The sequence below is a fragment of the Callorhinus ursinus genome, unplaced genomic scaffold (genome assembly GCF_003265705.2).
Source record: "Callorhinus ursinus isolate GAN/ISIS: 27379988/994484 unplaced genomic scaffold, GSC_fseal_2.0 scaffold2, whole genome shotgun sequence".
Taxonomy (NCBI): Eukaryota; Metazoa; Chordata; class Mammalia; order Carnivora; family Otariidae; genus Callorhinus; species Callorhinus ursinus.
Window position 1 is genome coordinate 51,212,812 of NW_027397064.1, and position 15,983 is coordinate 51,228,794.

At 33.8% G+C, this 15,983-nt stretch overlaps 1 protein-coding gene across 1 annotated transcript in view; it reads left to right on the top strand.

Moving 5' to 3' along the window:
• CWC22 (CWC22 spliceosome associated protein homolog) overlaps nt 1-15,670 on the top strand; it is a 66,527-nt gene extending 50,857 nt beyond the window's left edge. Inside the window, exons 14-20 of the mRNA XM_025849183.2 lie at nt 1,317-1,377; nt 5,034-5,111; nt 5,772-5,924; nt 7,370-7,497; nt 9,288-9,389; nt 9,483-9,703; nt 14,001-15,670. Of these exons, the coding sequence (XP_025704968.1) occupies nt 1,317-1,377; nt 5,034-5,111; nt 5,772-5,924; nt 7,370-7,497; nt 9,288-9,389; nt 9,483-9,703; nt 14,001-14,587 (1,330 nt within the window). The 3' untranslated portion in view covers nt 14,588-15,670. The remainder of the gene's footprint in view (nt 1-1,316; nt 1,378-5,033; nt 5,112-5,771; nt 5,925-7,369; nt 7,498-9,287; nt 9,390-9,482; nt 9,704-14,000) is intronic.
• Nucleotides 15,671-15,983: the final 313 nt, after the last annotated feature.

Consider the following 15,983-nt stretch of genomic DNA (forward strand, 5'->3'; position numbering starts at 1 on the left):
ACTAGAAAAGAAAATGTCAACATCTTTCAAAATACTTTTTGGTAATATTGCTATATTGTTGAAGTTTATCAACTACAGTTTAATATTTTAATCATACTGCCAGATATTGTTTAATATTACCTGTTGCAAAAGCTCTTTCTGATATATTTCTTTCTTCATTTTAGTTTGTTTTTTTAAATTCTACTACATTGTACCATTCTGAGTTATTACTCTATTGTGCTTATGAAACTCAATAAGTATCAGAAGCTGAGGAATCAGATGAACTATAAAACTAAATTCATAATCATTCTATTTCAGTGGCTGATTATTTTATACTGCTTTAATCAAAAGAATGAAGGTTTGAACATTCTACAAAAAGTACAAATATATTAGTATTATTCCTGTATTGAGCTCACATTAAATTTGATAATTTTCTTAAGTATATTGGAAATATTTTTAATGAAGCTTACATGAATGTATAAAAGCAAATTATTTTTCCTTGTAAGTGATTTTGGTTGTTTACTATTTTTATACTTAGTTTTTGAAAATGTAGAAGCACTGTGGATGGGTATGAATCATGATAACTTTTTTTTTCTTTTTTTTCTTTTAATTTTTTATTGTTATGTTAATCACCATATATTACATCATTAGTTTTTGGTGCAGTGTTCCATGATTCATTGTTTGTTCATAACACCCAGTGCTCCATGCAAAACGTGCCCTCCTCAATACCCATCACCAGGCTAACCCATCCCCCTACCCCCCTCCCCTCTAGAACCCTCAGTTTGTTTTTCAGAGTCCATCATCTCTCATGGTTCGTCTCCCCCTCTGACATACTCCCCTTTTCTTCCTCTCCTGTTATCTTCTTCTTTTTCTTTTTTCTTAAAATATGTTGCGTTATTTGTTTCAGAAGTACAGATGATTAAGCACTAGATGTCATGCTGGGCTCTGGGGCATCTTTTACCTCTTACTGACTTGGGTCAGAGATAAGTGGAAATATTTAACAATGTCATAAAAATTTGTCTACTTTCTTTCTATATATTTGCCCATTCTGGACAGCTTATATAAATGGAATCAAACTATATGTGGTCTTTTATATCTGACTTTTTCACTTCACATAAATCAGAGTTCATCCATGTTGTAGTACATCTCAGTACTTCATTCTTTGTAGAATTAAGAGCTATTTCTTTTCTATATACATGATACAGTACTGTGAAGCTACAATAAAAAAGTTATTTTAAACAATTATTAAAGCAAGATCCTTGTTTATAAAAGAGTGCTATGGTTTAACTAACAATGCTGCAAGTTTTTAACTTATTGTGACCATTTTATCTCTACAGTTTAGATTTTGAAGAATGTGCTCACAAATTGCTGAAAATGGAGTTCCCTGAGAGCCAAACAGTAAGTTAATATTTTTTTCTTCTATTAGGAAATAATATTGGTTATAAAAATGTTTAAGACAATATAGGCTTTATGAATTGAAATAACTTAGTATTGAATATTCATTTTTTAATGTAGCTATTCTAAAATTTTAAAATAACTTAAAACTTAGTTCTGGGGTGCTTCATAAATGCTACTCATTGCAGTGAATTAAATGGACTGCTTAAATTGGATGTGGGAAAAGGAGGAAGTCTCTGAACCACTGCACTTTACGTGAATTTCTGAGTGGTTGCCTATAAATCAAATGGTGGCTTAAAATACAATAGGAGATTTGTTCCTTAATGAATTGCCTACTCCCATCTGCTTAATGCACTAAAACATTCTTTTGTGGTAGAAATTGTAATGATCACCATACATGTTGTTACATTGTTTTAATTGGATATAGAAGAATCTGTCATTTTTTTTTCATTAATTCAACAAAATGTATTCAGTATATACTACATGTCATACTCTCTACAGGGTATCAGGGATTCAGTAATCCAGTACATATTAGCCCCCTCTTAGTCCAGGGGACTCATAATTTTATAACTTAGTATATACTTCACTGTTCAAAGTATCATAGAACCCTAATGACAAAAATAATAACTGGATTGAGTAGATTATCTTGGGTGTTTTTTATAGTTGCATTCTTATCTATAGTGCTCCCTGCCCATCTGTATTTTAAATCCTTGGAACCTGAGCCAAGGCTTTTGGGGTTTTGTTTTTCACACCCTGGTTTACACATGGTAGACCCAGCAGAGATGCCACAGTGAATAGATCAACTCTAGGCTGTTTCTATTTCTAAAAGATCTTGACTATCTGAGCTGTTACTATTAGGTGTAAGTGCTTTGTTTTAAGACTTTAAATATGATCTGTTACGGGGATTGGCAGACTGTGGCCCAGGCCCACTACCTATTTTTCTAATTAAAATTTTATTGGAATACAGCCATGCCCATTGGTTGGTGTACTGTGTATAGTTGTTTTCACCTTATGGCAGCAGAATTGACTGGTTGCGACAGACATCTTATAGCCTCTAAAGCCTAAAATATTTACTGTCTGGCCTTCGATTGAAAAAGTTTACCAATCTTTTTCTAGATTGTGGATTTCTTCTTGAAATGCCATGGTATGTAATTTTGAGAGGAAATGAAAGTTCTCTTTTCCCTCTTAAAGTTTGTTTATTGGTATATTAGAAACAGTGTACCTATTTATACCCTGGGGGCACTTGATGTGTTCACTTTTGAAAGGAAATAAATTAGTGAATTAACCTTTAAAATGATAATTGAAACTGAAATTACTATATGATCTTGTCACATTATTGAGGAGTATAATTAAGTCATTATAACTTTTATTAATATTAATTCAGAGCATAGTTGTTCTAGAACCTCAACATATTTTGATAGCATTTGGAAGAATGTCGTAGTGCATCTATTTTCATGCACTCAAAAGACTCTCCTAAAATCGCTATAATACTTAATTAAAATGTTAAAATATTTAATTATTATAAGCCACAGGGAATAACTCTTATAAATGAATTTAGTCTAGGGAAGAAAGTAATTTGTTTTATAAGTAGCACTGGCTTTATTAGCAATGCTGTCAGCATATTACTATGTTATATTGTTTAAAACCTGATTAACTTATGTTATTGTAAAATACAATGTTAGTAGAAAGAGTTGGAAATGCATTTTAATATATCAAATTAACATAATATGGCAGAACTCAGAAAAACCTCATTTTAACTTTTTAGTACTATATTAAATTTTGACAAAGTATATCTTTCCAGAACTTACACATTAATAAGCATTGTTTTTCATTGAGGTGACTTGTGACTAATCATAAAAAAATAATTTAGCAATGTAACGACATCTAGAAACAACTTAATATTGTGAATTAAGTTAGGCTTTTTGAGTAGATTGTTTTATAAGTAGATTTTCAACTTCCAGAACAGCGCAACCAATAGAACTTTCTGCAGTGATGAAAATATTTGTATTCCACTCTGTCTAGTATAGTAGCCACTAGTCACATGTGGCTTTTGAGTACTGAAAATGTGGCTGGTATGACCAAAGAACAAAAATTTTAATTTTTTTTTTTTTTTAAGATTTTATTTATTTATTCATGAGAGACAGAGAGAGAGAGAGAGAGAGAGAGAGAGGCAGAGGGAGAAGCAGGCTCCCAAGGAGCAGGGAGCCCGATGCGGGACTCGATCCCAGGACCCTGGGGTCATGACCTGAGCCGAAGGCAGACGCTTAACCATCTGAGCCACCCAGGCGCCCCAAAAATTTTAATTTTATGTAACGTTATTTAACTAATTAGCTAGGGGTTACCATGCTAGACAGCACAGTTCTAGAGTATCTGTTCTGTGCCTCTTTGGGACCCTTTTCCTCCCTCTTGCACATAGATATACGCAGTAAATATAGATAGACCTAAGTTTTAAAAATATTTACAATATTTACTTAGGTTGCATCTCACATTGTTAAATATGACAAAATGTCAAAATTTTTAATTGAAAATATAAAGGTAAAATTAAATAGAAGTAAAAATGAACTGAAAGGGTATATATTATATTTTATATAATAAATATATTTTTGTATATTATACATTATATTATATTTTCTGTTTATAGAACACAGATACATTGCAGTTACTATATTTGGAAAAAATAATCTTCAACTTTTTGGTAAATGTTTTGTAGAAAAAGATATTTAGTCAATTCTACAGCAGTGGTCAGAGAATGAATTTAGGCCTTTTTTCATTTTGTCGCCATTGATTTGTCCATGTTTCCTGAGTTTCTTTGTCTATGTGATTGATATAATCAATACATATTTCATTAACAGTATTTTAAAATTATAAATCATTTGTGATGATGGTATTTCCTGGTCCTGGATTTACTCTTGCATTTATTAGTTCAACAGAATTTTTACACAGGAGTTTTCAAGGCACATAAATAGCTGATTAGACAATATATTACTCCAACAGTTATGGAATGATTTGATCTATTTGTATAGATTTATCAATAGATAGATGTTTATGTGTAACATTTATTTTAAGGCTAGGAAATCCGGCCACAGAGGTGTTTTTTTCTTTGTTCTTGTAAAAATATTTTTTCTTTATTAACCAGAGTGTCATTTAAGTTAATGTTGTAGCTGTGCTTATTTATGCTTCTATGAAGACTCATGTTCTACTTTTCCCATACTAATTAAATATATTCCTTAATAATTGAGTTTAAAGGTGTATATCTGAATTGTTAGGTGGCATATTGATGATCTATATTTTTCAAGATTTTGTGTAGAAACTTTTTAGAATACAGTCTATTCAGTCTCTTCATGGTGTATCTGTTTCATATAGTAGATTTTCTTGAAGTAGTTCATACTTAATATGAATTTAGAATTTTGTAATCACTCTAGTTAGCATGGATGACTATGAAAACTGTCAGCTAAGCTGAAGGCTTTAAAAAACTATAGGCTTGACATAGACTGAATTTTTTAATTTTGTCTTAATAACAAGCTCACAAAGCTTTGGAAGTTTTGTGTATTTAAAACCTTATTTAAAAATTCAGGCTGTCTCTGTCATATTGATAAATTATCATATAGCATAGATTCATTGTGTTCTGAATCATTAATGCAGTTTTTTCCTCCAAATAGAAAGAACTCTGCAACATGATACTTGACTGTTGTGCCCAACAAAGGACATATGAGAAATTTTTTGGCTTATTAGCTGGGGTGAGTTCCAGCCTCATTTTTCTTGTTGGAATGTAATAGAATCACTAAGGGAATCCTTAACATGAATATTGTGAATTAATGTGTCTGCTTTGTGGTCTTGTCTAATATAATAGCAAATCTTTGCTAAAAGCTCGTTGCTCTTCCCTTCCTCAGGTTTCCCATCCTCTGTAGTTTCCTCCTTTCCTACTTCATTTTGTAGTGCCTTAACATTGCATATGACTCTTCCAGAACTTTTTGAAATTCTGTGTGCTTTGTAACAATTTCCCAAAGAGGACAATTAAATGTTGCCTTTTCAAAAATCTCAAAGTAGTTTCTGTTAGTACATGTTCAGGCAGCACAAATAGAGCATGAGCTAAAATAAGTTTTTAAATCTAAACTCTACCCACAGAGAAATATATTTACATAGTATGCAAATGTATGTGTCTATGATAAGCTACTTGTATAATTTTGTTTTAGCATATAAACCCCAGGTAAATAAGGATGATATATATATTACCTTCTTTTTTAAGCATTCCATCATACAGCACAAAAAGATTGAGTGATATGATATATAAAATATTTACTAATTTTTGATTCAGTAAATTTAGAAGGATCAGATATGCTCATAATGGTATTGAGAGTCAATTTTTAGTGGTACTGACATTCAATTTTTTTTATTAGCGATTTTGCATGCTAAAAAAAGAATACATGGAATCCTTTGAAAGTATATTCAAAGAACAATATGATACCATCCATCGCTTGGAAACAAACAAATTGAGAAATGTTGCTAAGATGTTTGCTCACCTTTTATATACTGATTCACTTCCATGGAGTGTAAGTAGATGGGTTGATATTTATACTTCCTTCCTAATCCCATTATTCCTTAATAGGGTATAATATAACCATACTTTTCCTATGTAGGAAATGTACTTTTAAAAATGAAATGTATAGCAAACTTTTACTGTAATGGCTATCTTTGAGGTTTTATTCATATAACATGGGATCGAGAAGCTAAGTAAATAACATGAATATAAGAAATACCATCCTAGGTGATTTTAACAGTCCAGACATCACAGTCCTTTTTAATAGTGATGGCTAATGGTGTTTTCAGGGAAAATAGAGATTTTCATCTTCTCTAGGTGTGCACACGTGAATACACACTCATACCCACATACATCAATAGCTTGGTGATCCATGCATCATGTAGTCAGTTCTTTGGAACAAGATAAGATATCCTTGATACACAGATATATACTGGATTGGAATTTGAAATGCATTCATGAAGCTGGCATTTATTGTACAACTGCTGTTCATCCAACAACCATTCATTTAGTTACCAGCTATGTATGTGCCCAGTCACTTGAGAGAGATACTGGGCATCCAAAGTGAATTATATATGATCTCTGCTTTCAAGAAGCATACCATATAAGAAATACATAAGGTAAGATATGCCCATAGCACCAATACAAAATAACAAGTGATAGGTTATAAGAAAAGTGAAGTTGAAAGAAAGAAATTACATCCAAGAGGAAAGAAAGAAGAGGATCACATTGTAGAATACCACAACCTGATGGTAGAATGAGGCAGCAAAGTGACCTCATAAACATTAGGTTGTTGTAATATTGTAAGTACTAAGTATATCTAGCTGCATTAATAAGCATTTTTTAAGCTCACCTAGGAGCCTGATTATAATAATATTTTTACTTCTCTTTCCCCCTCTGGGAATGAAAATGAAATCAAGGTTTTAACCAATTGAAGCAGATGGGTTCCTGGAACAAAGAACTCATAAAGACTGGAGGTTACTTTTAGTTTTATTTGTCCTAAAACATCTCTCTATGGCTTCAGTTTTTAAGCCTCAATCTTAGTATTCAGAACAAGCCATCACTCTTCCTGTCTTTACCCTTATTGTATATGTACTACACAAAACTATAGCCTAATGCTCTAAGTGGCATTTTGCCCCAAACCCTTATATATATCCACATTTTGATGAGTGAGTTTTAGGAGCTAGTAATCTTTGCTTCAGCATTATATACTCACAGCAGAATATATCTCTGCTATAAAAAGCACATTACTCAAGAAAGAATGAACTCTATTTCTGTAGTATCTTAGCGTTACGAAAATTAGCATAGAGAGGTAGTCTTAAACTTTGCCAAGAAGTAATACTTCCTAGGACAAAGAAAGATATTCATGGACAATTCTTTAGAGACACTTAGAGTTATAAATATTGGTCAATTTGTTTTTTGAACAAAATAAAATTGTCTTTTAATTTTAATTTTCAGGTTCTTGAATGTATAAAGCTAAGTGAAGAAACCACTACATCATCCAGTAGAATTTTTGTTAAAATATTTTTCCAAGAACTTTGTGAATATATGGGTCTTCCTAAACTTAATGCAAGATTAAAGGATGAGTAAGTTTATCATTATGCACTTTTTATTCTTACTGTCCTCAGGAATTTTCTTCCATTATAGCAACATAAGTCCACACTTGGTTGTAAAAGTAATAGTTAAGCCTCTAGGACTTTCTTCATCCACTAATTACTACTCTGAATCTCATGTTCTGTAGCACAGGACAACATGCAGTTTTTAATGTTGGGTTTTAGTTGCAGTAGAGAAAACACAGAATCAATGCCTCTTTTAGTTAGAACACATGGAATTCTTTTGTATGTTCACTGGAGTTTTCCAATAATGAGTACTACTTACAGTTGTATTTTCATTTTTAACCCTAATTTTGAACGTTAGAAAATTAATTAATTTTTGTTATCAATGGATAATTGTAAATATATTTAGATGACCCAGTCATGTAATTGTTCAAATTATTACACTGAATGAGAGTCTTGTTCCAGGACTATCGTGTAATCCCTATCTCAGCTTTCTTATTTCCTGTTTATTCAGATTACCCATTGCCACTCACATTGACTTCTACTGTATTCACACTGCTGAATCGTCCTTTCAGATTTCTTAGTGACTACCTGTCAAGTCAAGTACTTTTTCTCAGTCCTCATGCCCCTGGACTTCCCAGCCTTACTTATACAGTTGACCACTTGCTCACTGTGGCTCCTCACTTTCTTCTCATTCTGCCTCACTCTTCATGGTCTCTACTCCTCAGCCTACCACTCCTCTTTGCCACAGTTTCCATTCTGGGTTCAACATGCCCTCTCTGGGCTAGTCATTCTGCTCCCCTTAGCTTCATAGACTAACTTATTGGTCCCTGTCTACTTCACCAGGTTTATCTCCTCCCTCTCCACAGGCTGCACCAACATTGCTCAGCTCATTCGTGCTTCCTTACCTCCATTTCCAGAGCTAGAAATCCCCTCTCTTGGTCTATCCAGCAAAACTCTTAATTATTCTTCTTATATGTCACCTTTTTCTATGAAACAGTTTGTCCTGACATTGCTGGTTAGTCATTCAATGTGGTACTCAGAACAACATGTCCAAACCACCTCGTATTGTTAATGTTTTTTGTTTGTTCCCCTGCTAGAAATAATAATTATATGCAGGCTTCATCCATGATTTTGCGCTTTTGTTGACTACTTTTTCCCCATCCCCCAGTGCCATGCACAGTACTGTGTGTGCATGTATGTGTGTATGTGTGTGTGTATATATATATATATATATACACACACACACACACACACACACAACTCTGTTATGTATATTCACATACTACATATATATGCGTGTGTGTATGTTGTATATAGTCTACAATATGTGTGTATGTGTGATGTATAAAAAAGTTTTTAAAAACTTCTGTGGATGCCTGGGTGGCTCAGTCAATTAAGCATCCAACTCTTGGTTTCCGCTCAGGTCATGATCTCAGGGTTGTGAGATTGAGCCTGGTGTTGAGTTCTACACTCCATTGGGAGTGTGCTTGAGATTCTCTCTCCCTCTCTCCCTCAGGCCCCGCCCCCCATGCACACACCTGCGCAGGCTCTCTCTCAAATAAATAAATAAATAAATAAATAAATAAATAAATAAATCTTTTCTTAAAAAACCTCTGTTGTAAGTTTAGTAAATTATGACTTGACCCTACTCATTTCATTTAGATAGCATGTAGTCTAAAAAATGATATAAATCACTTACTTAATTATATTTCATTTACTAATTTAATAATACATAGAAAATCTGAAAAATGACTGCATACTGCCTTTTTATCTTTAAACAATGTGTTCTCTTTTGTTCATACTTTTTCTTGTTTTAGAACCCTCCAGCCATTTTTTGAAGGATTATTACCCCGAGATAATCCAAGAAACACTCGGTTTGCCATCAACTTCTTTACTTCTATAGGTCTTGGAGGTTTAACGTAAGGATAATTTTCGGAATTTTATTTTCATTTTATACAATTATCTCACAGTTGCCTTCGAAGCAGAAACTAACAGATTATATCTTTAATTAGGGATGAATTGCGTGAGCATCTCAAAAATACACCAAAGGTCATTGTGGCACAGAAACCAGATGTTGAGCCAAATAAATCCTCCCCCTCCTCTTCCTCTTCCGCATCCTCCTCTTCAGAGTCTGACTCCTCCGCCTCTGATTCGGACAGCACTGACAGCAGTTCAGAGTCTTCCAGTGAAGAGAGCGATTCTTCATCCTGCAGTAGTCAGAGCTCTGCCTCAGGTATGGAAACTCATTTATAATTGATTGGGCTCTTCTCTAACAAGTACATTGTTGGTGATGTTTACAGCAAAGGAACAAAATAATTTGATTGCTTCATTATTATAGATTCAGTTGTTTAAAAGCCACGATTAATAATATAAATGATCATCTATCACTGCTGGAGTCTGTAGTGAATTGCATCATTTATAATGCTGAGATTACCTATTGGCATCCTCTTCATAGAAATGAAGATGTTTCATTGGCATATACTTATTTGAGTGATGACTGAAATACCATTCATTCATAATGCCTATAATCCAGTTTATAGCTTTCCTGGTGTTTATATTTTAAAGAAATTTTAGTTTTTACATTAGTGAGGGTTTATGTTATTGACATGCGCCATGCATGGTGCGTACTTCCTGAGTGTAAATGTTCATGAAGAGAACACATCCATGTGCTAGCTACCCATAACCGGAGTTACCAGCTGCTGCGGCTCCTCCCACTGCCCCAGGGCAGCTTCTGCTCTCATTTGTAATTCCGTAATTCATTGTGCCTGCTTTTAACTTTACACCTATGTTTTATGAACTCCTTTATGTCTGGCTTATCTTTCACAATTACTTTTGTGAGATTCATCTGTAATACTGCATTTAGTTATAGTTCATTCAGTCTTATTGCTGTGTAGTTTTCCACTATATGAATATGCTACAGTCTATTTAACATCCCTTTTACTCAGCAGCAATTTAGATTTATAAATAGTATTCCCGTGAATACTCTTATTCATACTTGGTAGATATACGTATATGTACATATGTTCATTTCAGTTGGGTGTGTACTTGGAGAATCACTGGGAATCACTGGGTTGTAGGTTGTTTGTGTATTTAGCTTTAGTAGATAACTGCCTGTTTTGCAAGTGGTTATTTCAGTTTATACCCCCATCAGCCATGTTTGAGAGTTCCAGTAGCTCCCATCCTCACAACACTTCAGTTGGCTGTCTTCTTCATTTTAACCATTCTGGTAGATGTGTAATGGTATTGCATTGTGGTTTTAATTTGTATTTTCTTAATCACTAATGAAGTTGAGCACTATTTTATATTCTTACTGGCCATTTGGGTATTTTCCTTTTGTTAAGTGGCTGTCCCAGTCTTTTGCTATCCCCCCCTTTTTTGTTTTATGAAGTTGTCTCTTCTATTAATTGGTAGGAGTTCTTTAGATTTTCTGGATATGTATCTTTTGTGACATGTGTGTATTGCAAATAGCTAGTTCAATTCCATTCTTGTCTCTCCAGGCCTGTGCAGCTGCCAGAGCTCTGTTGGTCTCTCTGTCCCTCAGCAGCAGCCCTGAATCAGCAGATGCTCACAGGGAGAAAGTGGCTGTAGAATGTCAGCTTACCTCTCTATGGTTCTGCCCTCCTTGAATCTTGGCCCTTATTCAACTTAAAGTTGCAGATAGTACAGAAAATTCCCATATAGCCTTCACCCGACTTCTCCTAATGTTAGCATTGTACTAACCAGAGTTCAATTTTCAAAGCCAGGAAATTAACATTGGAACAATACATTAAACAAATTCTTGAATTTGAATTGAATTTCACCAGATTTTCCATTAATGTCCTTTTTCCTATTCCAGGATCCTACTTGCATTGAACTGAGTTTCTTCTTAGTCCTCTGTATCCTGTGATAGTTCCTCTCAGGCTTTTCTTGGTTTTAATGGCTTTGATACTTTTGAAGTCCTCTGGTCACTTATTTTTTAGAATGTCCCTCAATACGGATATCTGTCTGATGTTTTTACATAATTAAAATGAGGTTATGCATTTTTGGACAGAATACCATAGAAATGTATTCTTAATGCATCTTATCTTGGAGTTCATAATATTGATATGTCTTATTGATGACATTAACTTTGATCACTCAGATAAGGTGATATCTGCTCGATTTCTTCATGGAAACTCCTTTTCTCTGTAAATTAATGTTTTGTAGGGAGATAATTTGATACTATGCAAATCTCCTCTTTCTCCTCTACCTTTCACCCTTTAATTTTAGCATCCATCTTTGGATCTTGTCTGCAGTACTTAACTACTGTCGTGTTTGCCGAATGTGGTTTTCCATTTGCTTTTTTTTTTCTGCATTTAGTAATTGAATTTCTTCTGCAGGAAGAAGTCCCTCTCTCCTCTCCACATTTATTTATTAACTGTATATTTTATCAGTGTGGACTCATGGATATTTATCTGAATTAGTTAAACTCCATTACTGTCATTTATTTTGTTGTTCAGGTTATTTCAGCTTTGGCAATTAAGAGCTCCTGCAAGTTGACCCCTCTGTTCTTTCATCATACCCCTATCCTTTTCTTTGAGCACTGCCTTTCTTTATAAAATCTCAAGTTGTTCAAGATCTTTAGTGCCTTTACGCAGAAGATTTTAAATTTTTATCTGGCATTTCTAGTAGTTTTCGGCAGGGGCACTGGTCTTCCACAGCTTTCTTCATCCTCCCTGGAAGTGGAAATACAGTAGTAAAGGATTTTTTCAAATGTGCCATTTTCTGAGAAGATCTGTGGTGTTTTCCTCAGGGTCAACTCTGTTTTCTTCCATCATAGTATCTTAGTCTGAATAAGAGATAGTCTAATTGTCCAAAACACATACCATTTCTTATTTTTTAATGCATATTTTAGTGGCAGGAAAAAGTAGTCTTTATACTCTTATTCTCTGGCTTGTTGCACTTAAAAGAGTATTAGATACTGTGTGGCAGCCAGAATTGTGGGACTCTCAGTATTTTATATTGTTAGAGCAAGATTGCATTTGCCCACAGGAAGTCTTATTCTTGAATTAAAATATATTAACATTGTTCATTTAATATTCACCTCTTTTAATTCTAAAGAATTTGTTATTTCATGGTATCTGTTTTGAGAACAGATGATAGCACAGCATGAATTGCTGCAATAAGGAATCTTGCCGATTCAGAATTAATTTGCCTCATCATACAATTTCAGTAGAAAGCTTTCAGTTTTATTAGTAAAATATTAAGTAGCATAAAAACAGTATGAACTGCCCCCAAATTAGAAAATTATAAAGCAAACACCAAAGAGTGGGGAGGTTGCATATTATGGTAGGGCTCAGGGTTTTGTGTCAGCAACACAAAAAAAAAAGAGTGGTGTAGAGTAGGGTCAGAGAGATGCTGATTTAGCACACAGCCAGATGGTTTCTGCTTGGGTAGCTGCAGCTCAGCTGAGAACCAGAGAAATAAATCCTTAGTGGCAAACCAATGGACTGTGCCAAGGGTAGGCATTTGGCAGAAGAAATACAGGTTGGTACAGTGAGATTTAGATGGAGAGAGGACGAAGGTAGGCAGTTTTCTACCATATTTTCTTCTTTCTGTATATGTATGAATTTGACAGAACTTTTGGTCATCTTAGCAACTTTGACTTATGTACCCAAAAGAAATAACACAGATATAAAGTGAATAAATTTGTTTTATAGCTTAAAATTTCACTGTGATTAAGATTTATATTTGTGATTATATCAGTGAGATTGAATTGTTCTAGGCCATTTCAGAAGAGTTTTCTCAGAAATCAAGCCTTCATAGCTCTCATAAAGCGTATGATTATATGTCTTAACAAGCTTCTCTTCCTGGTGCAGAAACTGCTTCTCTGATAGCACTGGTCAGCAGAACTATTGTTTTGTTTTGTTTTGTTTTTTTAAGATTTTTTTATTTATTCACTTGAGATACAGAGAGAGAGAGAGAGAGCATGAGCAGGGAGAGAGGGAGGGGGAGAGGGAGAAGCAGTCCCCCCGCTGAGCAAGGAGCCCGATGCGGGACTCGATCCCAGGACCCCGGGATCATGACCTGAGCTGAAGGCAGACACTTAACCATCTGAGCCACCCAGGTGCCCCAGAACTATTGTTTTTGTAGAAAGAGGTTTTTATTTGAAAAATGTATATTCATGCTGTTAAACAAACTCATGCACCCCACTCCCCCACCTTTAGGGAATGATGTTGCTGGCATGTGTGATCACTGTATTTTTTATAAGTGGAAATGTTAGTCACTTTATAAAAAACTTTACATTTGCTACAGTTTATTTAAAGTTCCTGTTTACTGCTTTGAGTCTAAAGATCAAAACAGTACTTTGGTAACTAATGGTGATATGATGTATATACTTAAAAATTACTCATTTTATAAAATATTCTGTCATCAGACTTTCCATTCAATCATTTAATTTTGTGTCCAGTTTGTCTGAATTAATAAACCTACGATGGATCAATAAATGTAATTGTTAAATTATGAAATTAAAGATTAAAATAAAAGCTAACTATTTCATTTTTCACCTGCAGCTACAAATAGAAGAAAGAAGGGACAAGGGAACACCAGAAGTAAAGAAGTAGATAAATTGATCAGGAAACAACAAACCCATGATAGGAAACAAGAAGAAAGAAGGCCAGAGCAAAGGCATCAAGAAACATGGACTGAAAGAGAAAGAAGGTCAGAAAAACATAAAGATAAAAATTCAAGGGATCCAAATTGGAGAAATCCCATAACAAAATACACTTCAGACAGAGGTGTTCCTTCTGAACGAAATAGTTACAGTAGAATCACGAATGACAGAGACCAAGAAGCACACGCAGATTTGGAAAATAAGCACAGTGACCCCAAAAAGAAGAGAGGAGAGAGCAGAAATTCTTTTTCTGAAAATGAGCACAGACACCGAAATAAGGACAGTGAAACTGTGATAAGAAAAGATAGATCAAGGTCAAGAGAGAAGAACCGAAAACGTTCAGGTTCCAGAAGCGATGAAGACAGGTATCAGAATGGTGCCGAAAGGCGATGGGGAAAATCTAGCAGATACTCCAAACAATCCAGAGAACCAGAGAAACATCAGGACTGGCGAAGAGAAAAGTCTCCAACAAAGCAAAAAAAATGATGCTACAAAATGCCAGAAACTGAACATGCCTTATATTCAGTTGAAACAAATTATTTTTTACATTAACGAACTTTATAGAGAATTCTTGTATAAAGTAATGGTTTGTATTTGTACATTTAAAAATTTTTTCATTTTAACATGTTTTATAATTGATACATCTCAAGGCCCTCCACATAAAATTATTTGAAAAGTTTCACCAGAGAGGGATGTAATTCTTGCTTATATTTTGTTAATAAAATGATCAAATGCTCATTGAATCAGTGATTTTTTTCATTGACAAAATTTTTTTTCCTGATAATGTTTCCAACTGTTTATAGAACTATTATAATGAATTATTAGTGGCTTTTTTTTTTAATAACTAGAGACCAAAATAGAACCATTGCAATGTAATATTTTTGCTTTGTTAATGAGATGCTATGAAACTTTTTTAGGAGTCACCCTTTTTATAAAATAAGAATTATTTCCAGTTTCATATAACATCTTGAACAAAATAGGTATGTGTAAGTTTTTTAACGAGTGTTTTGGTGAAGCTAAGATTATGTTAGTCTTTTAAACAGATACATAGCTATATTATTTAGAATTAGGACTTCTCTCATCAATAACATTTCTTCTCTCTGGACTGCTAGATTAACGTTTAATTGAAATTCTTTGTGATTAGTGCTTTTTCTCAGCCTTGAAGTTATATCATTGTTGGTAAGTTAATGTGTGTTTAACTTTTAATTTAGATTAATAGGTCATTGGAAAACATACAGTCGTGAGAAATGTGAACAGCCTGTGAAATAATTCCAATTTTTATAAGAATTTTAAAGGTTTCCATCACTGTATCTCTTACCAATTAATATGTGACCATATTATTTATTACTTTTGAAATAAAATATTGCCTCTGAAATTTTAGATTTGCTGACATTTAACCCTACTTACCAAATAGACTGCTTGTGCTTACTCACTTTTAAAGTACTTAAAGTCCATTTTAGCTGATGTCTGGTTTCAAGAATAATGGGACCACCATCTTTAATGTTTGACTTTCAGACATTTTCTGATTCAGAATGTTTTCTATTTTTGTTCAAAAACTTGAATATAAATAACAATAAAGTCCATATAAATAAATAAATATCCTCTCCTCCTATCCTCCTGCCCCTGCAAAAAAAACAACAAAAAAGTAATATGGCAGCCTGGAAAAATTCTTTTTAGTGTTGTCTCCTACTGTGGTGGTTAGAAGGTGCTGAGTTCTCATTAGAAGGTATATCATGCATGCAGTGCATTTCACAAAACTATGAAGCTCAGCAAATTGGATTTAAGGAACACATAGGCTATAAGCCCTAAAGGAAAGTAGTTTATTTTTGTAACTGAACACTGATCTTTGGGGATGGTAAAAAGGACAAAAACTGGACTAGAA